General features: G+C 40.0%; 1 protein-coding gene across 33 annotated transcripts in view; it reads left to right on the top strand.

Annotated features, from left to right (window-relative positions):
- Positions 1-25,413, top strand: part of ABLIM1 (actin binding LIM protein 1) — a 197,919-nt gene that overhangs the window by 158,048 nt on the left and 14,458 nt on the right. For 10 of the 33 annotated variants that reach the window (XM_079976684.1, XM_079976695.1, XM_079976665.1 and 7 more), the window contains 7 exons: positions 1,606-1,761; positions 7,808-7,852; positions 10,207-10,242; positions 11,415-11,544; positions 18,204-18,224; positions 21,166-21,270; positions 23,630-23,677. In XM_079976684.1, coding sequence (XP_079832810.1) covers positions 1,606-1,761; positions 7,808-7,852; positions 10,207-10,242; positions 11,415-11,544; positions 18,204-18,224; positions 21,166-21,270; positions 23,630-23,677 — 541 coding nt within the window. The remainder of the gene's footprint in view (positions 1-1,605; positions 1,762-7,807; positions 7,853-10,206; positions 10,243-11,414; positions 11,545-18,203; positions 18,225-21,165; positions 21,271-23,629; positions 23,678-25,413) is intronic. The other 23 variants (XM_079976667.1, XM_079976669.1, XM_079976670.1 and 20 more) reach the window with 6 other exon arrangements.

Genomic DNA, 25,413 nt, shown 5'->3' on the forward strand with positions numbered 1-25,413 from the left:
GGATCTGAGACAGCTTCGGGTGGAAGGTGTTGAGCAATAACACAAAGCAGAAACTGGGACTGAGTGTGTGAGAGGTGAATAAACCAAAGGGGGTAGGAGAAGATGCAGCTAGGTGTAGGAAGCAGGAGATAGGAGAAGATGGAGGAGGGGTGATGAAGTTGGGTGGGGAAAGAGGCAGATTGAGGGAGGGAAGAGAAGTGGAGACAGAAATGGCACAACAACTGACAAAGGAGATTGGAGGGTGAAAGGGGTAGGTGTGAAATGGGAGACACATGAGGAAAGAGACACGGAATGACTCCTGGGGAAGGGAAGTTAGAGGAAGAAATGTGGGGGTTGTGTGGGGGACTAAACTCACCAAACAACCCACACAACATCTCTTTGGAGGGCTCCGCTTGTTGTTGTACTCTTGTAATCAGGATGCATCCTAATGTGTCACAGTGTTTTGTATATTCTTAATTGGGAATAATCATAATCGTAATAATACTTTTATTTATATCCCGCCCTCCTTGGCCAAAGTCGGGCTCAGGGCGGCTAACATTAGATATATAACATTAGTGTAAATAATTAAATTACCTCCTAAAAACATGTCTCTAAAACAGAATGTGGATTAAGTGAGTTTACTAACAATTATTTATAGAACATATAAATTTGGCTTACATATAAATGGATATTTTAGTGTGCTGAAGTTATCAAGATGCACCATGTGGGAAGAAGGACCTGTAAATTCTGAAATGGGCCTGGTGTGCTTAAGAGATGCCCATTTCCATGAGGTTTTTATGGACAACTTGTGAGACGTCATCATTTTAACCATGTTTGCTGGGCAAAATGAGGACAAGCATAAAGTAAATCCTATGGTTACACACAGCTCACTGCCAAGGGAGATGCAGCAAAATCCAATTCAATTGTAGACCCAATTTGTTTTCTTTCTTTTATTTGTTCTTTTATTAAGGAAGAACATTTATTAGCCAATGTGGAGTCATTTTTAGTTAAACTCTCAGAAACTGACTTGTACTGGTTTCTTCTGGGGGAAAGGGGAATTGTTTTAGACTGTTTTATACTTCAATATTTTGCAAATAAATCATTTCATATATTATAATTTTTTTAATGCAGGTTTCTTTGAATTCTTAGGGATGAGTGGGATAGAAATGTAATTAAATGCAGCAAATAAAAATCAACCACAACTTTTCTAACAGGATTTTGCCCCTCCTCTTCTCAACATCTCCTTGACATAGACATTGGCAGGGCTTGGTTTATGTATGGCATGTTTTGCTGATAGGAATGCTATAGCCAAAATAAGGGTGTTGCTGCCCAAAGGCTACCCACTGAGTTACTGGCAGAGCTGAATTTAGACTTCATAGCAGACTGGGACTGATATATTGCCAAGTCTAGGCTTTAACTCAAAAAAAATAAATAAATGTTCCACCCTTTTAAAAAAGATGCATAAGGCCAAACGAAAAAAGAGTAGCTTCCGTGAAAAATAATAGACGGGCTATGAGGTTTTCTTTAGGCCTAATATAGAAGCAAAGTCCCTAAATAATGAACTGTATATTTTTTTTAAATCTACAAGTTTTTGTGTTTAATTTATCTTCTGTCTTTGACCTTCAGGCAAAAGTAGACAATGAGATCCTTGATTATAAGGATTTAGCAGCCATTCCCAAAGTCAAGGCCATTTATGACATTGAGCGTCCAGACCTAATTACTTATGAGCCCTTCTACACTTCCGCCTACGAGGAGAGACAGGAGAGGCAGAGTCTTGGAGAGGTAATGAACTGGGGTTCACCTATTCTCTTATGTGCACTGTTTTTAAAAGCCAGCTTAGCTTCTGCCTGATGTATAAACTTGATACTCCTCTTGCTGATCTGTGCAAACATTCCACATCTCTCTGGCCTTAAAAAAAATAATGATGGCATTCTTTGTTTTGCAGCATGAAGGCTTCTGCAATGAGAAAGCATATGGCTCCTCTTTGTTGCTTACCTTTTTAATTAGTGCCTTTAGCTGCAAGGACCACATTTAGTTTACAGCCCCCTTTTCCTTGTAGAAGCATGGCAGTTACCAAATGCATGTATGAAGCAAGCACAGTGGTTCTATCTAATAGCATGTGATTTTGAAACAGAAGGCGTACATCAGGAGTTCAGGAGCTTTTGTGGGACCAAAGGGGTACTAATTCAGTAGGAGTGGCACCCTTTTTTTTACTTAAGGGTTGTATTCCAGGAGTGGGTAAGTCAAGACCCAAAGAGTATGAGCTATGCTAAAACACACAGATCTACTGGCCCTGGAAACAAAGGCATATATTTAATTTAGTAACCCCATTCAGGTTTGAGCTTCCAGGATAGCTTAGTTGGTTTACCATGAGACTCTTCATTTCAGAGTGATGGGTTCAAGCCCCACAATGGGCAAAAAATTCCTGCATTGCAGGCAGTTGGACTAGATGACCCTTGTGGTTTCTTCCAACTCTACAATTGTACGATTCCAAATTTTTCCTTTGTTTTTTAAATACAGAGTATTTGTATGATTATGCAAAGTCAAAAAGAGCTCAGTAATCTCAGTTGCCTATGGGATGCCATAAGCAGGACATGAGCACAACAGCATTCCAGCAACTGGTATTTAGAGTCATAGCACTTCTGGCAGTGGAGACACAACATCATGGCTGTTTTATGCTAATATTAGAAAGTGGAATAATACAATCGAGAAGGTACTTGACTAAGAGGGTTTTTTTCTTCTTCCCGGTTCTACCGTGAAAAGAGTTGGGTAGCCTTTGGCAAGTGACTTCTTCATCTACATCTTGTATTCACATGTTTCTTTTAAGCATTTTGTTTTTTCAGTGAAGCAGGACATGCCTCTAAATGTTAGCTTGTGCATTGTGTAGTATAAGTGAAAGTCCATGTTGACTTTTTAGGGTTTGCAGTAAAGGTTAAAGCCAGGTAAAAATGTAGGATCAGTGCTGTTGATCCTCACTTCTATTTAACTTTGTTTGCTTTATCATCATAAACCAAAGAGTTGGTATGCTATTTACCGTACTGGAGGAGCCTTTTATGGATCCTGTAATTTTTGTACACTATCTTTTTTCTGTATATTTATATTACTTTTTTATTGTTTCCTGCTCTGAATTGAAATATTCAATAAAGAGCAGATAATAACAAAAAATATGTATGTGTGTGTGCGAGTGAAAGGCGGAGATAAATATACAGATTATTATTATTATTATTATTATTATTATTATTATTCAGGTTGATAAGCAAGTAGGGTCTGATCATGAGATCCAGTCTGTCTAAATTCAGTAGCCATCTGAAGATAAGGAATTAGAGCTATGCTAGAATAGAGCAGTGTGTGTGTCATTGTCAGGCAGAGAACAGGTAGGAGAGGGAAGAAAGAACTCAGAAAGTTGTATAGTGTTAAGTGCTAAGGAACTGAGCTGTGAACCAGGAAGTCATGGTTAAAATTTGTCTCTTCCAAAAAATCTCTAAGGCTGCAGTCCCAAATGCATCTGCCTAAGAGTAAGACCCACTGAACACAAGGGGACTTATCTCTGATTAACAATCATAGGATTGTGCTGTATCTGGTCTTATGTAAGCCACTGTCTCTACTTTTCGTTAATGGAGAAAAACACAGTAATCAAAATCAGCACTAATTTGCCAGATACAGGAGAGAGAGAGAGAGAATAGTGTTTCCAAATGGAAACTACAATGACTTCAGAAGTGCACAGCAACATCCATATATTAGAATTAGAATTAGATCCAAAATGTTCACAAGTGCAAGACTTGCATGTCCTGTTCTTAAGAAACATTATCCTCAATAGCTTCTGCGCAGTGGGGGGGGGGGGGGAAGGTCTATGTAAATACCTTTGGAGAGGGCAACTTTCCTTATGCATTTCCCTAAAAAGCAGCCTGGTAAATATTTGCAAAACAAAATCAATAATGAAACATGATATCAAACTGATGTTAGGTTTTATGTGTGAATAAAAAATATTTACACAGAAAATCTCTCCTCATTTAAGACTATTTATTCAAGTGACTTGACAAGTCACTTTGGCTTTACTCCATTTCCCCCCGCCCCTGCATTAACTGCATTCTTTATTTCTGTGCTGTGATGAACAAGCCCCCCCCCCCCCGCCCAATAATAGCTTGCAGACTGAAAATGTATGATCAGAAGTTCAGGATTCTAAACTGTAGGGAGAAAATGCTCAACACGTGAAGGGTTGAGAGGAGCATTGTGACGTTGGGGGTGGAGCCAAATATACATTGCCCCTTCATACATATAACATGGGAAGGCAACTTAGGTGACAGTACTCAGAACATAGTGGGAATGTGCACACACAGTGCTGTACCTCTTGAAATCTGAAAAGTCAATTCAGTGGTGAACTTTGGGCTTTAGAATTTCAGCGGCATCCCTTGTGACGCCAAAATTCACCCCCACCTCGCCTTCCGTTATTCACCATTGTTGCAGAATCCACTGCAGCACCCTCTTGGCTCGGGGCCCAGTGTGGGCGAACTGGTTGCGCTCCCCTAAATCCCCCTCTGGTCAATTATAGTTCTGCATGTAGCCTATGACAGAAGAGCAATATTTGGGTTGCACTAGTCCAACTCCCAATAGACTGCGATCTACTCACAGTATAAAAAAAAACAGGCAGTGATCTACCCATTGTCGTAAAAAGACTGGCAGTGATCTACCCAAAGTTGTGGAGCTTTTTTTAGGAAGCCAGAGTTGTGGAGCTTGAGGTTTTTTTTAGTAAGCCAAAGTTGTGGAGCTGTTTTTAGGAAGCCAAAGTTGGTTTTTTTAAAAAAAAAAATTGTAAGGAGATCGCTGAGGGGCCAGAGGTCAACTGGGATCTACCAGGACACTCCACGATCTACCAGTAGATCATGATCTACCTGTTGGACATGCCTGCTGATTAGAGTATGGTCTGAAGCCAAGAAGGTCCAGTCAGTGACTGAATTGGTGACTGGGAACCACACATACATTTCCTTGGATCCCATTATGGAAGCAAGGTTCCCAAATGAACAAACAGCAGTCACTCTGGAAGCACCCTGCCTGTGTTCAACTTTCTCTGAAATGTGACAGCAGTCAGAGGATAGCTGCAACTGCAACAGATCAGCTACAAAACCTGTTCTCTTCTAAGCTATGAAACTGCTTTGCCATCTTCTTTGTCTTTTTCCATAATGTATGGACTAGAGACCAGAGGCATTGTTGCTGCTAAGTTGACAGCTATACCAGTCAGGAATATTATTTGTGCACATAAGCATAACTAGTCAGAGCTTTTTTTTTCAAGGATTGGAAGCACTCACTTACCTCGTCCATTTCTTCCAAGCTACAGCTTGTGTCCTTTCTTTGTTTTGATTCTCTACCCAGTCTTTAACTCCGTAATGAGAGACTCACTTCTCTCCACACACACACCAGTTCTGGCACAAAAGTTAATTTGGATAACAACCCACAACTTAGCATTCAAATCCTTTAAAGCTCTATCTCTTGTAAAGTGTTTGATCACTGAATTTAATATTTCAGTCTTTGAACTACTACTGTCAGATCTTATTATGGAAAATGTTTTCACATAGTGCCACCTAGTGGAAACCAACCAGTTAATCTTCTTGTTCAGAAATGAACACATTTGGCCAATAAAGCAAAAAGTTACCGAAAAATAAATAATTCTGGTAGCAAAAGGTTGGTCTTTGATTGTACCACATATGCTTTTAGTATAGTTCATACATGTTATGGTTGTATTCCTATTTGCAAACTCCCCACAGCTTCTCTTACACCGTTGTATCTGATGAATGAGGAAAGACAGAGGCTTTGGCTGCCAACTGCTTGTATGATTGCTGTGATGCATTTAATCATTGTTCACTTTCCTTCAGGAATGTTGTTTTGGCTGCATTGCTTTCTAAGGACCTCTAGCTATCTTCTGCTTCTGCCTTGCTTAATCCTTGCTTTTTATGGAGCAATGCCTTTTTGTATAATCTGATTGCTGATTGCATAGAATCACTTACCCAGCAATGGAGCACAGAAAACATACTTAGTGTGTTTAATGTGTGTCATGATAGTAGATCCTGCTAGGAAGCAATGTAAATAGTAACAGTAAATAGTTTTTGGCTTCTTTCTGGTATTAACTTGCATAGTAGTTGTTTTATGCTAATGGTAGCATGGCTATCACATGACTAACATGATCATTGGCTGGTTTTGAACCAGGAACATACTTAGGTGGATTAATAACTTAACAGTTCTCCTAGTTCTTCCTTGAGACATCCTTTGGCTCCAGATCTACATTCTCTGGTCTGTTTTTAATGGTCAGGTGAGTTATACCAATCATGGAACTAGTTCTGTGGCTTCTTAGCTAGAGTTTTTCCTGGAGCTCCATTCCTTCACAGTTTGTATAACATTATGACTGAGTATTTGTATCCATCATAAGCTAAAATCTTATTAGAGCTCTTTGGAATTCAGTCCTGCCTTGCTTCCCTTTAAAGTAATAATATCACCGTTATTGACGTCACAATGGATATGGAAAGTGTTGAAGCATCTGAGGCCAGTACCCCGATTTAGAATCATGCCTGTTACACAAACCAGACCCATAGGCTTCACTTTGTGGGTGCTGTTGCAAGGCACACACATATAATGCACTTTCTGTTCCTGTCCTTATTTTATGTATTTATTAAATCATAAATTTCACTCGGGGAAGCAAACATCAAAACAACAAAAACAATATTTTTTTAAAAAAATTAAAGAACAGACAACTGTGCACAACTAAATAATGTCAAGGTTTCTAGGAACAATATATTTCAGCCATCAAATGCCTAGGTAAACAGGAATGTTTTAAAATGGCAATAAGAGTGCCTTTTATCAGAGGAATACCAACTACAGTGGATACACCTTGTAATAGTGCAACAGTATTACTTGGTTTTCTCAGGAAAATGTCTTCTAGCCCACAAAGTTGGAGGCTAGTTATCTTTCTTTTTTCAATTTACAGTATTAGATTTATATTCCACTCTTCCAAAGGAGCCCAGATACACTGTCTTGGACATAACATACACTGGCTCTGTCTGAACAATCATATCTTGGCTTAATAAATGGAGATATGAACAAGCCTCTTGGCTACACATGTGATCTCTTTGCTTTAACTTTATTTTCCTGTTTCATTCAAATCTGGAAACTACAGTTAACAGTTTCAGAAAAAGATAGGATGGATATTTAGCCAACATCAAACATCACTTAACATCTTGGCTTGTTCTGACGCTGTTAAGCATAGTATCCCAATACAGATGAAACAAGAGGCTATAGTTAATGGAAGACTTCTTGCTCTTTTGTGCAAAAGACAGAGGACTCAGCTGTACAGCTGCAAATAAAACGTTTTAAGTGGAATATACAATGTGACACTAGATGGCAATGGTGAGTCTCATGGAAAAGTCAATGTATTTTTAAAAACACATTTTCAGAATGGTTTTTATTGGCCAAGAGGCTTATTACTATCTCAGTTTATTAAGCTGATATATGATAGTCTAAATGCGGCTTGAATTTTGGTGTAAAACCCTTCACCACTGTAAAAACATAGAGAACTAAGACTCAGTAATCAAAACCCAGAAAAAATGGTTTTATAGACTGCCAGCACTAGAAAAATGGACCAAATGATCCATCTGGGTCAAGCCCGAGACTATTAATTTACAACCTGAAATTCCACTTTCACTGGACTCCACCTGAGTATTTCTTTTTGCTACCTTGCTGCACCTGAGATTAGTAATTTCTAGGCTTTGCTCTGCATTATGTTCTGATAAAAACTTTTTAGAATTTACAAAAAAGAATGATGAACCCAAACTTTCCTTAACAGACTCAGAGTTCAAGATATGGCAGTTCTCCTGTGCACGATGAAAGTGTAAGTTGAAAGAAAAAGACAGTACAAACTCCACAGAGGTGACTTGGTGGTGGTATAACAACATGCAAAGCTAAAGTTGGCTTGAAAGGAAGACAGTTTCTTTGATGCCTCACTTTCAGTCATTGAATTATCCTGTGTTTGTCCGTAAGGTTGAATAAGAGATTGTTGGACAAGTCCTGAATATGTTTGATTTCTACATCATGACACATTATTGGAATTTAGCACTTTTATTTCATGGCAGATTCACATGACCCAGCTGGCAAAAGATGATCTGGAATAGCATTGTGATTTCTGCATTGCTAGATGTACCAAGCCACTATGTAACCATGGAGACTGGATTGAACAATGGCATAGTTGATATGGGGTTAGATCCAAAAAAGCTCTTCCATATATGAAGTCATCTTCAGTTCAGGGAAGGAATGTTTAATGCTAGAGCAAGCCTGTACAACTTGTGACCCACCAACCTAAAACACAGCCAGTAAGGCATGATTTGCGACCTACTAGATACTTGCCCTCCCTTCTTTTGCAATACCAGGTGGGTAGGGAACCAAAAGGTTTGTTGAGCCCCTCTTGGCTGGTGGACTGCATTCAGGCTGGTAGGTCACAAATTGTGCAGGCCTAAGTTAGAGCGCTGCATACAAAAAATGAAGCTAAACCCACATATGTTCATCTGCTTGGCAAAAGGCTGTAGCTTCTCCTAGGCAATAAAGAATGAGAACTGCTACCAAGCAGACCCACCTCTAACAGGATTTTCAAAACTCTTGCACAAGTGTTTGTGGTACAGAGCTTGTTGCTATTTTTCTTCTTGTCACGGTGCTTTTGGGTGCATCCTTTGGACTCTCTCTCTCTCTCTCTCTCTCTCTCTCTCTCTCTCTCTGTGTGTGTGTGTGTGTGTGAGATGCAGCAAGTATATAACAACTTATATAACAACCACAATCCCAGACCATCCAATATATGCTCAAGAACCCATGTGGTACAATGGCTGAAGTATTGGGCTTCGGTGTGGATTAAAATCCCTGTTAAGCTATGGAGAGTGTTATTAGTTATTATTGCTTAGCCCAGCATACATCATAAAAGGTGGCAACTGTGAGGTTAAAACTGGTTGTTTGAATAATGATGGGATGCAAGCATACTACATATACTGATCCTACATCCTGGGCCTGAAAGGACATGATTCAGCTTGTGGCAATGCACCTTACAGAAGTTTGCTTTAACATGATAAGAGATCTTCAAATAGCAGATATCAGAGAAAGGATGGATAATTTTTCTACTTCTTTACGTTAGACAAAATTCTGTTCTTTCTGCATAACAAGTATGGGGAACCTTTGGCTCCCTACATGTTACTAAACTACAACCTCCATCATCACATCAGCTTGCTAGGGCTGATGTCACTTGTAGTTCAGCAACATTTGGAGTGACCGAAATTGGCAATCCCCAAATACCAGCAGGCCCCAGATGGACAGAAAGCTTTCACAATGGTGATCCCTGTATTAAGTATCTCATTGGCTCAGGGGTTTGAATGACACCAAGCATTCAAATTTCCAGATGACTTTTACAGGGGGGTGCCTTTTTTATGATCCTTGGCACTGAAGGCAGGTTGGCTGCATCTGGTAAACCTTGTCCAGATAAAACTCGGGGGGTTTTATTACAGCAGAAGTGGGAACCTTTGGCTTTCCAAATTAATCACACTTGTGATTGCCAGCTTTGCAGGTAGTGTTACCAGAGGAATCATTTGTTATAGGTTGCTCTTGTAGAATATTTGATTAAATTAAGCATATGTGGAGGTTGCTTGAAACTCAAGCAGTTTCCTAAATCTGGATATGAGTAGGCAGTGCCATAGAAGAATCTTTAGGAGTTTCCAATCAACTTTTTCATATTGTCACCTTGATAACGGAACAGTTTGGGGTCAGGTTACCTGAAAGACCACCTGATCCGGCATGAACCTGTAAGATCATATAGCTCAGCACTCTACAGGATATCAGAGTGGGTAAATTGAAAACAGGCATTTTCTGCTGTTTCCCCTGCACATTGACGTGCCCTTCTCTTTGCCCTACATGAAGCATCACAGCAATTTCCCTTGATTGTCTTGTTAAAGGCATACTTTTTTCGGCAAGCTTCCCCTAATCTATCAACTCAGGCCCTGTACCACTGGATTTCTGTTTCTATGATGTAGTTTTATTGTTTTTACACTGATTTTCATTGTTTGTACACAACGTTGAGGGTTTCTTTGAATATTAAGTGGTTCAGAAATATTTTTAAATAAATAACACACCTGAAATGACAACTACTAATGGATTTGTGACACATTGGGAGTAATCCTCTATCTATAATTTCCTTTCTTCCATGTCTTGCAGTCTCCAAGGACACTCTCTCCAACTCCATCTGCAGAAGTAAGTTCAATGGAAGCTGTGCCCTCCATTGTAAGATGATGATAATAATAATAATAATATGACTACCAGTAAAACAGTATTATTGCTTGTTGTGTGCTGCCTTCTTGTAAGCTGCCATTCTGTAACTATGCAGTCCACTGTGCTGAATGCAATTCAGCAACAAAATGCACATGGCATTTATTTAGCTTATTGCCCTCAATGCATTCAATCTCAACTCATAATGGCAAGCTCGGGTTTTGCTTTAAAAAAATCAAAAGACTCAGGGGTAGTATGGTTACATAACTGGGGCACTGAAATTTCAGAGGTCAAAGGTGAAGAAGTGAGCAGGGAGCAGGATCTGTAACTGTTGTTAAGTAGTGGAAACAAACTGAATAGTTGGAGCTGGTAAGCAATGCAACCATATATGCAGGGTTCCTTCTGTATGACAGTTGGGAATGAATGGAACAGACTATTCAACATCCTTACCCAGTAAGGTAAAGGTAAAGGGACCCCTGACCATTAGGTCCAGTCGTGACTGACTCTGGGGTTGCAGCGCTCATCTCGCTTTACTGGCCAAGGGAGCCGGCGTACAGCTTCCAGGTCATGTGGCCAGCATGACTAAGCCACTTCTGGTGAACCAGAGCAGCGCACGGAAACGCCGTTGCCGGAGCAGTACCTATTTATCTACTTGCACTTGACGTGCTTTCGAACTGCCAGGTTGGCAGGAGCAGGGACTGAGCAACGGGAGCTCACCCCATCGCGGGGATTCAAACCGCCGACCTTCTGACTGGCAAGTCCTAGGCTCTGTGGTTTAACCCACAGCGCCACCCAGGTCCCTATATTACCTTACCCAGTAATGTATAGCAAATCTTGGAAGGGTTAAGGTGGGGTAAGGTGAATTCAGGAGCCCCATCTTCATGCTAGTTTGAAGCCTCTGGAATTTTTGGGTCTTCCATGTTAAGTGTTTCAATGATAGACTTTTTGGACAGGCTAATATTTTTTAAACGGCTCCCAACTCTCTTAAGTGTCAGCTTCCATGTTATGAGGGAAATGCTTTTTTGTAACATCTAGTTTGTCTCCAACTGTCAAGGAACTGAAGCAGTGAGTTACTCTGGAAAAACATTTTAGCAGTATCTTTAACCATTATAACCCTGAATATTATGATATATTTGTAAAATATTTTTTTACCTCAGGGATATCAGGATCTTCGGGATCGGATGATACACCGGTCTACCAGCCAGGGGTCCATTGGTTCTCCTGTGTACAGCCGTCACAGCTACACTCCCACAATGTCACGTTCACCACAACATTTTCACAGACCTGGTAAGGCCCAATGTAGGCAAGTGGCCAAGCCACAGAATCTTAACTTCTTTATGTCATAGAATTGTATAGAAAAGGAATCTGACACTTTAGTATTACATGACTTCTTGCATACGATTTGGTTCTCTTCCCCCTTCCTTTTCACTTTTTGCTATTTTTAATTAAGCTGCCTAGAATCTATGCCAATTAGAGAAAAGCACACAATTTCCTGCAGTGAGTTAGGGGGAATGTTTGAGTGTTAGGATAAAGCTATTACTATTGGGAAATTAAATTGGTTGCTTATCCTTTCTTTTATAAGTGGCAAGTAATGTTGAATATCATGCTATAGGGACCTTTTTAATGAGTCCTTGGTTTCAGACTGTGGAATACTCCTGATAATCAAACCTCGCAGTCCACATGACCTCTTTGCTTTGATGTTGAAATGGAAGGCCATCTTTAAAAACAGGAAAATTCTTTATTTAAAATCTTAGTGTGAAGACAGACATAAAAAAAGTTTTAAAAGTTAAATGCAAATTCCACAGCCATTCCTTCCTTCCTTCCTTCCTTCCTTCCTTCCTTCCTTCTTTCACAGCTGAAATGTCCACTGTACACACTAGTGAATCAAATGCTGGCTCAGTTGTTAGGCTTGCCTCCCCACTTATGTCTTCCTTTACTAAAACAACATTTAATTTGTGCCTTCTTAATTATTTTAAAGAAAACTTAAGCTTATAAAACATAAATCTCTTCTGAGTGTTTGAGGCAGGAAGAGATTTCTTGGTGGCATCACAGGGGCCAGCCCTGTGAATAGCTAAATATAGCCTCAAACTGGCAGAATTGTTCTTTTCAGAGCTTTATCCTGCTGAGGAAAGCTAACTATCAGCTGGTCACTGTGAATAACTTTGCAGGGTAGCACCCACAGCTCTTAAAATGTTGTGCCTGCATTCACCCCTAGCTAGCCATTAAGGTCTACAAATTGCAAACCAGTTCATCTGTTAAAGTTGCATGCACAAAACAGTGAAATTTCTACTTCAGAGATGTGCATTAAGCTGTATTTTTCTTTGAAGTCTTGCCTTTAAAACGTACATTTCTAAATAAACTGCTCATGGGTAGCATTGTGAGCAAAATCTGGAAATTAAAATTGGTTAGCCTTACTCTGGAAACGGTATGGAACCCCAAAACTAGGATTTGGGATACAGGTTAGGCAGAATTGCATAGCTACCTTACCCAAAAGCAGGTGAAGCAAATGTCTAGACGCATGTTTTTCACAAAGGAATTTATTAGTATCAAGTTTGAGTGCGTTCATATGATGATGGTAAGCTTAAAATGTTGAAGAGGTTTTTCATTTAAAAGGCACAAATGAAATTTGGTTTATCATATAGCACTGACAAGATGATGATGAATTCTTCAAGATATACATGGTTGAGCCAACTGAATCTATTGGAATCTATGAAAAGGCTTCACATTTCTGCTTCTTGTGATTATAGCTCCATATATGCTAGATGATAAACAAATCCAGGCTTTCTTAAGAGTTTGACAGAGCACAATGGCTAGTTGTTTTTATTTCTGTGGGAAATGATGATCCAAGATGGCATTGGCCTCATTCAGACATAACGCTCAACAATAATTAAGGACAAATGAATGAGCCACTCCTCTTTCCTTCTCTGGTATGGCCTCAAGGAAAAGATCAGAAGCTATCACTTCCATTTTTAACCACCTGCATTTTGACATTAGGTGTACTGATCTGTCAGTATAATATAGCCAAAAGCAATAAAATATAGTTGTTAATCTCCAACTGATTCCATTTCAGGAAGGTTCTATATGACAACTCTTAATATGTGAATCTGTGAACATAATTTATGAACAGAATTTAGTATTTCAACACTTTTAATCCTGTAATTGTAATTAGAATGGTACAGTGTTTCCTTTAAACCATGATTTAACTAACTTAAGAGTGTGAAATATGACAAGATGTAGGACATGCCATTTCTCAAAATTGTATTTGTGAGATTTATTAAGATTGAGACAATGATTCAGTTTGCTTTGCTGATATTTTGAATAGCTTTCTAGCATTGTGTATTTAAATAAATGCAGGAAATAAAATGGTTTCTGAGAGCAGTTCAAATTACTGGGGAAACAACCAGCATTATATTTTGAAATGACTGGGAATTTTTCCCCTAAAGTTGGACAAGGAACACCATTATTCACATAATAGCAGATATTTGCAGATTTCTTGTAACCCCAGATCTCAAAATTTCCAGAATGATTTTGAAAGTGACCTAAAGGCACTTTTTGAAAATTCCCTCATTGATAAACCACATGAAAGGCTACATTGATTAGAATATTCTATTCAAAAATGGCTCTCTTCCAGTATCTATATTATATTAAAAACTTTCATCATAAGGCCCCCAAGGTGTTCCTAGTGTTCTTAGTGGAATGACTAAACTCTTCTTCCAGAATTTCTTAAAACAATTTTTAAAAGGACTTTGTACCCCTGTTTTGGCATTGTTTGGTCAGGTTGTCACCCAGACAGCTGCTGCTTCTGAAACTCATTTGGGTTCAGGGTGTGTGATGCATGAATAATAGTTATTTTTTGCTATACAGAGAGGGTACTAATTTAAGCCTGGACTAAGGAAGTATCCAGTGGCAATCTTGAGTTTTCACCTTCTTCCTATGACTTTTCCTAATATTTGTGTAATCTTATTTCTTCCTAGTTTGTTTAGTGCTTTTCTCCCTCTGTTCTCTCCCCGCCTCCAGCCACTGGCTCTGCTTCTGTCTTATTTTGTGTTCTCTTTTCTTTGTTTCCATTTTGTCTTGCCTCACGATTTCTTGCCGCTGCAGAGCTGCAGTCTAACGGTGTGCAGCGGTTAGCCCACCTGCGCACTAGCAGTCCCATCTCCACCCACAATGACTCCCGCCCCTACTCCCCTTTCCGACACCACTTCATCCCCCATGTCAAAGGTAAGGAGACAGGCCATTCAAGCTAGTGTCAGACAGACTGGAGATTTATTAGCATTCAAGGAAAGCTAATAAGGCACATCTCCATCAAGTGGCTATCAGCTGTGTAACTCCTGGCATGCCTCAGACCTGCGTCATAATGACTGTGTTAGACCTGACATACCTTCTCCATCTTCGAGGAAGTATGTCCTTTCTAAGGGTCTCCTTAGGTGAAGTGCTCCATTTCTTATGTTTTAGAAAGTGTGGCTCTTTGAACAGCAAGGTGACAGAATTTTGCTGCTTTGGAAACGTAACTCTGGAATTGCCATAACTCTGAATCTCGCTCTTCAAACACATTGGCATGTCCTACATTTTCTGTAAGGTCTCTAGTAGCACCTCTCTCCATGCTTCAACATCCAACACAAATAACACCATGTCTGTCGAGCTTCACACAGAGACATTTTTCACTTACAATGCCTTCTAGCATAGCCTCCTTCCTTCAAATCTAAGGCCAGATTCAGGTCATTTTACCAGCTCATACACTGGCAGCGTTGAACAACAAGGCTTGCTCTAATATAACAAATCCCAGCTCCTGTCTTAGGAATGCAAGAAGCTTCCTTATAGCATATCTACAATGATTGGCAGTGGCTTTCTACAGTTTCCGACAGGAAGCTTTCCTAACCCTACCTGGAAATGCCAGCAATTGATACTGGGAGTTATCGCAAGCAAAGCATGTGCCTCTACCACTGGGCAAACCACCATCTGAGGGTGCATTCATATAACATTTTTATTGTCTGGAGTGACATGGTACAATCACTACTTATTTTCAAAAGCTAAGATTCATCTCTCTTGAAAACTATCTTCATAGTTTAGCTTGCTTTTCATACCGTCACACTATGTAACTCTTAAAATTCCCTTAAAATTCCCTACCTGTTCCAGGTAGCTTGCTCCATCTTCCTGCCAGTATATTGATCCTCCATGATGACTACCCTACCACTTTGTATACAAAAAAAGTATCAGGTGTTATAACGATTGTAATACAACAAAACCAAAACACCAAACTGGCTTGCAAATATAAAGGACAATTTTATTTAGTTCAGCAAATTAGAGTGCAATGTGCATATCAAAGCCTGGAGATACTTATAGACATACAGTCAACTAGTCACACAACTCTGCCAATAATGTATATAGTAAGTAATAGTGTCATAGCACAGTTGAAACAAGTGAATTGTTCTACAGTTAGTTATCTACTGGAAGTGCAAAGTCCTGTAAGTGGGAATGGTTGCAAGAAAGGGTTCTTCACATAGCCATATGTAGATCTCCAGGCTTTGATATGCACGTTGCACTTTAATTTGTTGAACTAAGTAAAATTGTCCTTTATATTGCAAGCCGGTTTGGTGTTTTGGTTTTGTTGTATCCTGCCACTTTGTCTACCCATTTTCCTCCTGGTATCCATCCCTCCTTGTTCCCAATGTGCCCTATATAATTTTCAACTCCTCCTGAATCACTCACTCAGGAGCTGATGTGAGCAGCAGTAGATTAGGTGAATTGCTAAAAGCCAGGAAGATTTATGCTCAAGTTATACTACACATTTCAGTGTCCTGAACTAAAGTAATATGGATGTTAAATAGATTGCATGGTTTCCATGGGCCATTATCAGAAATGATAATAGTTCTTAACCTCCTCCTCTCTCCAGTAATAAGACACACTTTACAACCTTTTCGTTCCGGTTTGTTTTAATCCTCACCATAGCAAAACTCACTTCATCCTTTACACATGGGGTCCCTTAAAAACAGAGGCACAATTCATGTTTGCATGCACTTGATCCATAAACTCCAGTTCAACATTTCCATGCTGCAGACCTACTGTAGCATCCTCCTCCTTTCTCAAGGCATTTCCATTCTCTCTCATAACGGTAGAGCACCTTTAGATTTGACATAGCAAACCTTCACTGAGGTTCAGCTCATAGTTAGCAGTTTCTGAAATAAAGATTTTTGTATGTAACTCAACTTTGTGTCCTGCTTTGTCCATTCGAATGACAAAATCAGGAAAAACAGAAGGACAATTAATTGTATCTTGTCAAATAAAGATATGGGATATACTTCCATGCGAAAGTGCCAGCATGACTATGTGTGCATGTGCCTAGGGGTGATGTTTTGATATCTGCAGTCCACACTCAGCAGTAGCTTAAGGCCATGCTGGGCTTCCCCACTTCTGCACAAAGTTAATGGTGGCAATTATGGAACCAGCACAGGCTCTGCTGTGTGCTCAGATGCCTTCACAATGTTCATACAGCATCTCCCAGGAAGAAAGGTGCTTCTCTTTCTAGGAGTTCTTCCCATGTACTTGTGATGCCAAACTAGGACATGAGAGTACAGGAAGCTACCATCCAGATGTGTGCTAAGGTGATTTGTGCTAGATTTTCAGCCATTTTAAATTACAATTGGCAATATTGAATAAATCAGTAATTAAATGGACCTAAGGTAATGATTGATTGTATATTAATCTGATTGTGACTTTCTGGAGGGGAGAGTTCATCTTCTTTGAAAGTTTTGGCTTTGAAGCGTTTTGAAATGGCATGTTTCAAGTAGGGTGGATAGGTAAAAAACCCCTGCATGTATTTTGCTTTCATGGGGTTTGGCTCACATACATTATATCAATCACCCTTAAGATGACCCAGCAAGGTTGGTTAGTAATAAAACTTATTTGTTTTATTGTTTATTAAGTTTGTATATTCCCTTCATTTGAAGATTTCAGGGCGGTTAGCAACATAAAAATACAAGATGAAAACACAAAATGCATAATAAAAACAAGAACAAAACTAAGCAATAACCCCCTCCCCTCCATCTTCCAAAATTGCCACTGCATTATAGGTATAGGGAGTTTAACAAGTAGGATGGGGAGAAAATTCAAGTCCTTATATAACAACTGATTGTCAGTCACATGGATTTAAAAAAAAACCAGACATGAGAAAGAAAAGCAGTAGACAGGAACATGTGAGAGGGGAAGGATTAAGATTTGCGTGTCTACACCTCACAGCCACCCCTCGTTGAGGAATAAAACACACCAGGACACAGATATTAGGTTAATGTTGTTGGGCATATTTTGGCCACAACTTTATTGATTACAGAATGTGAGTGGTAATTGGCTTAGGCATTGAATGGACCCAATTATATCTGACTCCTGCCCACTGCACAGGGAGTCCAGTAAGGGTAAACCACCAGAAGGGGAAGCCCCGTCAATGCAGACCAACTCAAGCTCCCCCAGGTGTTCCTGTAGGGTCGCGTCATGGCCCTAGCCCCGCCCCAGGCTTCGGACAAGATCCACACCTCTGGATTCCTTTAACGGAATACCCTTAAGCATGGAGGGGCAGGTGATGGCCACACCTCCCCTCCCCCATCAAAAGGTCAAACAATGCCTAACCACAAAACCTTACAAAGTTGTGATGATTGCTACGAGGTAGGCGAAAACCAAATGGCCTGTGCCATGCACCAATTGACAGTTTCTCTTAAAAATTATTGATAAGCTTATCTGCTGGATTGAGAACCAAAAAGTAGCACTGTGCTTCCCATGACTGCTTTCTGCACTCCCCCACCCTTTAATTACATGTGCTTACATAGCCATATGTTTTTTTCTCCTTTTTTTAGTTGAAAAGTACCACCATGGTTCTCATGAACGCATTCAGCTCTATTCTCCCATTTGTTTTATCCTCATTTCTGTACATGACTTTTTTCCTTTTCTTTTCTCAGATGCGGCTCCATTCTACATAGGTATGCCATGTCTCAGCTCTCTTGTGATACCCCTCTCCAATACCCAGAGGGACTTTGTGTTGTTGTTCTTACCCATGTTCACTCCCTCTTTGCTGATGCTTCCTTCCTTCCAAGTGTCATTCTAACAGTTACATTTTACTGCTTTAGCTAACAACATGTTAGGCACAATTCAGCTGCTCATATTGGCCTCTATTCACAGATGTGTAAATCTGTGGCTCAGTCTGTAGCACAGGGGTGTTTGACCAGAATATCAAGGGTCCTGTGTTCTTTCCATTTAACTTAATGCTTGTCAGTAGAGATTACTGTCACCCTTCAGCTTTCTGTAAATAGCATTTCAATGCAAATTTACTAGAGAGCCAAACAGAGGTTAAAAAGTGTGATGAAAAGCTGATAACCAATTCCTCTTTTTAAAAAAGTTTAATGTCCATGTTTGTAGGAGATTTCTAGCAGGTTGAGAACCACATGATGGTGCACCCCAATTTTGTACTGTAAAATGTTGCCTTGAACAAACAAAGTTAGCATAGCATAAAAGCCACATGGAGGCCACTTGAAGCCACATAGCAGCCGCTCCATGAGGACTGGTTTCCAATGTCCATTTTCTCTCCTCACCACTGCCACACATGCATGATGTGTAGAAGAGCTGCCATGCAGAGACAGTTTCAAGTTGTTTGACTTGCTTTCACGTATGTCCTGTTAAATGCACAATTAATTTCCCTCCGGCTCCTGAGAGCAAATAAAGAGGTTACCATAACCCACTGTAAATACACCACATCAATTGATTTAATGTTTATTTTTCTAATAAATACATATTCTACAGAAAATATATGTCTCTCTCCAAGCAGTCATTCACATTTTTTTAGCACTGATACTAACTGATCGCTAGTGTCTTTGAAAAGCCACATGTATGAGGATAGACATAAACGTAAGTTCTTACTGATCCTGAGCTTTAGGGATGAGTTGAGTAATCTATGAACTGAATGAATTGGATTCCCTCCCTTCAGCATATTGATAACCCACTCCCAGGTTTTTAAAGGAACAGTTCGCACATCAGAAAACTATATCAGAGAGTGCCACTCAATAGCAGACACAGGCCCTTTCCAGGGAGGCTCACCTGATGTTGACTCTATTAGGTACCTTATGGTGCCACTTGTAGACTGTTTTATTTGTCTAGGCGTTTTAGATACCATTTGAATAATGGTTTTAATCTTGCTTAGCTCTTTTTAATCTACTTTTAATATTGGCTTCCGCTGTTACACTGGTTTTATAATTGCTGTATTTGTTTTAGTTGACTGTTTCTAATCCTCTTCATTTGTGAGCTGCTCTGAAAACCCTTTGGGTTGAACGGCAGGCTAACAACATAGGACATATACATGAGATAAAGTGATTCAGAGTCCCGTTGACATAGTTCAAGCTTGAAAAGCTTGGACAGGTTTTATACGCTGTCCTTTCCGTGCAAACATAAAACACGTACAGTGGTACCCCGCAAGACGAACGCCTCGCAAGGCGGAAAACCCGCTAGACGAAAGGGTTTTCCGTTTTGGAGGCGCTTCGCAAAACGAATTTCCCTATGGGCTTGCTTCGCAAGATGAAAATGTCTTGCGAGTTCCTGCAGGTTTTTTCCCCTCCCCCCCTTTTCCTAAGCCACTAAGCCGCTTATCAGCTGATCCGCTGATAAGCCGCTTAATAGCTGATCGCTAAAAGCCGCTAAACCGCTAATAGCGCTAATCCGCTAAGCTGTCAATGGGCTTGCTTCGCAAGACGAAAAAACCGCTATACGAAGAGCCTCACGGAACGGATTAATTTCGTCTTGCGAGGCACCACTGTATATGTGTAGCTGTATTGCACACAATTGGAGTTTATATGACAATGCATTGGTCTCCCTGTTGATTAGAAGGAATCTCCAGTCCAAACTTTCAGTCACTCACTTAATCACTATGTATCACTGGCTGTGCAGCTGGCATTGAAGGGAAAACATACTTTGACTGCTTCTGTTCATGAATGAAAATGTGGGAAAGTGTCAATAGAACAGCTCCCCATGTGCCCCCTCCCCACCCTCTAGCAGTTGTTGGATTACAACTCCTGTCATCCCTGACAATTGGCCATGCTGCCCAGGACTGACAGACAGGCCCGTGCAGAGGGGAAGGCAGCCGGGTACATTTGTCCTGGACCTTTAGAGTGCTAAGCTGGCTGGGGGAGCCTGCCAGGGGCCTGCTGGACTTGCGCTGTTTGAGTTTATAACTTTATTCTAACAAGACTCCAGCCCCTGGCCCCAGACAAGTTCTGTATGGACCTGCTGACAGGAGTTAGAGTTCAACCTCATTGCGAGGACTACAGGCTCATCATACCTACCATAAGAGAATTTCCTGGAGATGAGATGAAAAACAAGACCCTAGAGAGAAGGGAGTGTAGTTATTTATTTATGCTAGTTTGATCAATCAAAGAAACAGCAAACCAGAATAATTAATCTGAAGCTTTTCTCCTCGTACATGTATGATCATTTGAAATAAATGATTCTCTTCTAAGGGTGCAGATAATTTGACTTGGGGTTTGCCTAGCAATGACTTTGCCAAATGCCATGACTCTTCAACTGAAAGTGTGAACCCTGGCTGATATTAAATCATTACCACGTAACTTCCCATTCTGCTCCACGGCTTGTCCATTTAATTTGACTGCATTCTTCCTCACGCATGCTGTTGGAATGTACAAATGAGAGGATGCAAGCTGCCTGATTTCCAGCCTGATGTGAATGTCTCCCTTAGCACATACTAGCAGTGCCTTCCAATGCTAGCCATATTTCCTGACTACCAACTATATATATTTTTTGTTCGTTTCCTCCCTGGTTTTCCTTTTCCACCCTCTTTTGGTTGGGTTTTTGAATTATGCCTGCTTCTTTACTGCTGTTTTTGTTTTTGTTTCTGTTTCCCCATTCTCCTCATTGGAGGCAATGAGCCGTCCAGCGGTCGGAACTCCCCTGCCCCTTACCGGCCAGACAGCCGCCCTCTAACACCAACTTACGCTCAGGCCCCTAAACATTTCCATGTTCCAGGTAGGAGCTGGCAATGTATGTCTTGGTGTCCTGTCATAGTGTAGACCAGTAGCCTTTGTAACCCTTGTCTTGTCTCCATTATCTCATGCTGTTTAGTTCGTTTGTTTTTTGGAGTATTCCATGAACTGCTTTGAAATGCAGGGCTTGTTGGTTTTATTTTGAGAGGAATTAGAAAAAGCTGGCTGCAGAAAGATTTAAGCATTGAAATATTTTGGAATAGGGAGGATACAATGTAGTTTGGTAAGAGCACCATGTACATGGCCCAAGCCACTTCTTGGTAGCACCAAACACATCTTACCTGTTACTTCCTGTTTTTCATGACTTTAAGAGGCAGGGTTCAGGTTACAATCCTAAACAAAAATACTAGGAAGCCCACCTAATGGAACTCAATGAGACCTGAGCAACCATACTTAGAATTGCACTGTCAAAACACTTTGCATTTTTTTGTGGCAGACTGTGTAATAGTCTGTGCTTTCTGTTAAGAATAATATTGCTTAAACAGACTCATTGCATCTAGTTGTTACTGTGGCGCCCTCTGGTAGGCTTCATTTGGGGCCTTAAATCTGTAGATTCCTGTGTGAAGTAGTTCTCATTGATGCAAATCATTAATTTAACATTAAAGCTTCACATTATTTACTTTGCTTCTGTACACTTTTTACTGCTTGAGAAGGAGCCAGTGATACTGCTAGAAGTTCAGCCTTGTGTATATTACACTCTGCTTTTATAGTATTGTCTGCTGCGAATGCTGCAGATAACCTGGTAGCCATTTTCTAGCAATGGCTGTGGCTTAATGTTTCTTGAGCAGTCTCAGTGAGCAATGGATATGTCATTATTCAGTATTAAGCAAAACATTGAGTTGGGGTTAGTTTGTATCAAATAACTCTTGTTCCAATGTATTTTGAGGAGATAAAGAATTATGGCCCCACTCTCTTCCGTGTCAATTAGAGTTGTTTCTCTGGAAGTAATAGAGACGTGCCTGTCTGGCTGAAAATTTTGGCCACACACTTAGGAGCTACTGCTGCTGATATAACATCTGCCTTCATGGTCATGGATCTCCAAGACATTCTTAAGAGATTACACACATATTGTAACTGCTTAACATACAGAGAAGGTATAGTGGAGGGTGGGGAATGTGGAGCTGAACCAACAGCATAACCCTTTTTATGGTTTAGAGTTGGACCATTACTGATATATACTAGCCATTAATTAGCTGCTACACATCTAAGAGGGATAGCCTGCATTAAACATATCTTGCCACTACGAGGCTGCAATCCCACAGTGGCACTACTGAGTAAACATGCGTAGGATCAGGCTACAATATAGCATTCCGTTTTCTTTGTCTACTGAGTTACCCTAGATAAGTCTTTTTTTAAAAAAAAAACACAACCCAAAGAACATGGCTTTTGGGTTATTTATTTTTGACTCTACCTCAAGCTTTCTAAGAATCCTCTCTCCATTTTGTTTGTGTTGTCATATTAATTTTCAGTGTCTGTGCATTTTATAATTAAGAGGAACATGAACTTTTCCTTGAGAGTATATCCAAGCATGTATTTTAAAAAACCAAATGAAAACATTCTGTGCTATTTAAGTCATTGCTAGAGAAATACTGTATTAAGTTCAGGCTCTATGACATAAAATGCTTCTGAATATGAACATATGTGGTTGGTGGTGTGAGTTGGTTGTACCACCAAACCAATAAGTGTGGTAAGAAACATTGCAGAGGCTCAATAGAATCACAGAGAATATGGCTGCATTTCAAAACGGCAGATTTACACTGCAATCCTTTACACATCTACCTGAAAGCAAGTCCCACTGTTCTCAATGAGACTTACTTATGAGTAGGCATACATAGGATTGCACTGAATGAAACATGTTCTGAAGCCTTGACTGTAAATGTACATCATTGCTATTTGTGATGTCTGTGGTTGGAGGAGAAATTGAGCTGCTGTTGCACAATTTCCCAGTAGTCATTTGGTGGCTATTTTCCGCCAGAATGCTCCTGTCTCCACCCCTGGCATATCTCTTTTGGTTGCACCTCCTATGAAATGTTTATCCCACTAACAATCTACTAAGACATTAAACTGAATGGCCCATGCCTTTAGGTACATCACCATGTTGCCAACTCTATATGTCAAAGATTTCATGTCATCTGTCTGTGATATTTTCCCATCTGTTTTTGTGTTTTGTTTTCATCAGATACTTCTCTCTTTTATGTGATACTGAAATTAGTTTCCTGGATACTTGTGCCAAGTCTTCGGTTTGGAATACCTGTCAATTTAGTGTTTGATTTCTTCCCTCTTTCCCAGCATTAATTGAAGATGTCCAAATAGTCTCATGTTTCTGCTTTTTATTTTTACAGATCAAGGCATCAATATTTATAGAAAACCTCCTATCTACAAACAGCATGGTAAACCTTATTCTTTCTGTTTTCAAAGTGGGATAATCTTAATATATTAAATAGCTGCATGACTGAACTGTTGACTTACCCAGAGTTTTGTCTTCATGTTAACTTTTTGTAACATTAGTGGATTATTGCCTGCTTTATCACCTATTATGTTTCATTTTTCCTGATGTAAACAGAGGGTGGTTGAAAGGCAGAAAGATACAGTAATCTCTCATCTTACATGTGTTTGGCAGCAGACTGGTTGAAATTGTGCAAGTCAACTCCCAAGCAAGGCACTGGGTAACACAAGCAGACCTGGCACAAAATGTGCTTTTAAACTCTTGGTCTTGCTTGCTGGGCAAGGCCTACTCATTGCGCCGGCTCTGGGAGTGCTGCAGATACACTAGCCGCAGGGTAGCGCCACGGTTTGACTATATGCAATTTTCACACATATGCATAATGCTTGGAACCAAACCCGTGTAAGATGAAGGATTACTTTACACTGTATGCCTCACTGCTTTGAATGCCGTTTTCCAGAATATGATAATCCATCACGGCTACTTTGTTATGTAGTACCCTGCTTGCAAACAGGAATAGTACATGTCTTATTGGCCTTTATTTCAGTCATATAAGCTGCAGTCATGTAGGGTTGTTTTACAGCTAGCAGGCCAGCATTCCACATGCAAATTTGCTTAAAGATATTGCACTAATATATCTGGAAATATTGAAAGCAACAGATCTCTTGGAAACTGTCATAACTAGCTAAAAAACTCTGACAGGAACAGTTAGGTTTTTAAATCAGTTTTCCTGTCCAGTGGAATACCCACTTTAATAATATGAGAAATGATGGGGAAAGTCACTTGACCAAGGCATGGTCCCAATGAATACTGAAAGAGCATAATCCAACAAGCCCGCTCATCTCTCTCACAACCCTCATTCATTTTATTGATGCTGGCATGGGAGCAAGCTTGGTCTCCATTGTGTATTGCTGTGCTCGACTGAGCTTAAAATGAGGTAGAACTGACAAGAATCTGTTTTTGAGTGCAGGGGCAAAGCAGTAGAATGTCTGTAGTAACTACAGAGTGTCTTTCAACATGTGCCCAGTTGAACGCTCCGAGTAAAAAACGAATAGTGTGTCTTCATAGCAGGGTTATTCCTCAGCGGTTCTGCACTGACAGTGGAGCATTCACAATTAGCAATTCACAATTTCTTTTTAACAGCAAAGGTCACATTGCAGTATTTTCTGAGGGAATTTCAGTAGTCTTTGGAGATCTGGCTACGAAAATACATTTTTCACAGTATCTAGAAAGAAACTAATTATAATTATAGCTTTTAAGTAAAGACTCATGGAAACAGAAATAGTAGGAAGATCAGGGGTGGCTGAGGGATGCAAAAGTTTTAGATTGCTTGAGGGCTGATGGTTATTATGGGGTGGTATTTGTATTATTATTATTATTATTATTATTATTAATTTTTAATCATGCCATTTAATTTTATTTCTTGACATCATTTTTATTTCTCTATGATTTTTATTGTGTCTACTCACCTCCCATTAACATGTGAATGTTTTTGCCACTGACCTCATCAATTCTAATACGTAAGTACTGTTGGAAGGCATGTTTTTGTAATTCCCTGAGCAATGAGCCAAGGTAGCTGCTCCTTATCCATTAAAGGCAGGGATGGGAAACCTCCGATCTGGGCATCAAATGAGACTTCTCTTCTGGCCCTCAGGACTCTCCTCAAGCTACACACCCTCCTCA

This window comes from Podarcis cretensis (genome assembly GCF_951804945.1).
Source record: "Podarcis cretensis genome assembly, chromosome: 5".
NCBI lineage: Eukaryota > Metazoa > Chordata > Lepidosauria > Squamata > Lacertidae > Podarcis > Podarcis cretensis.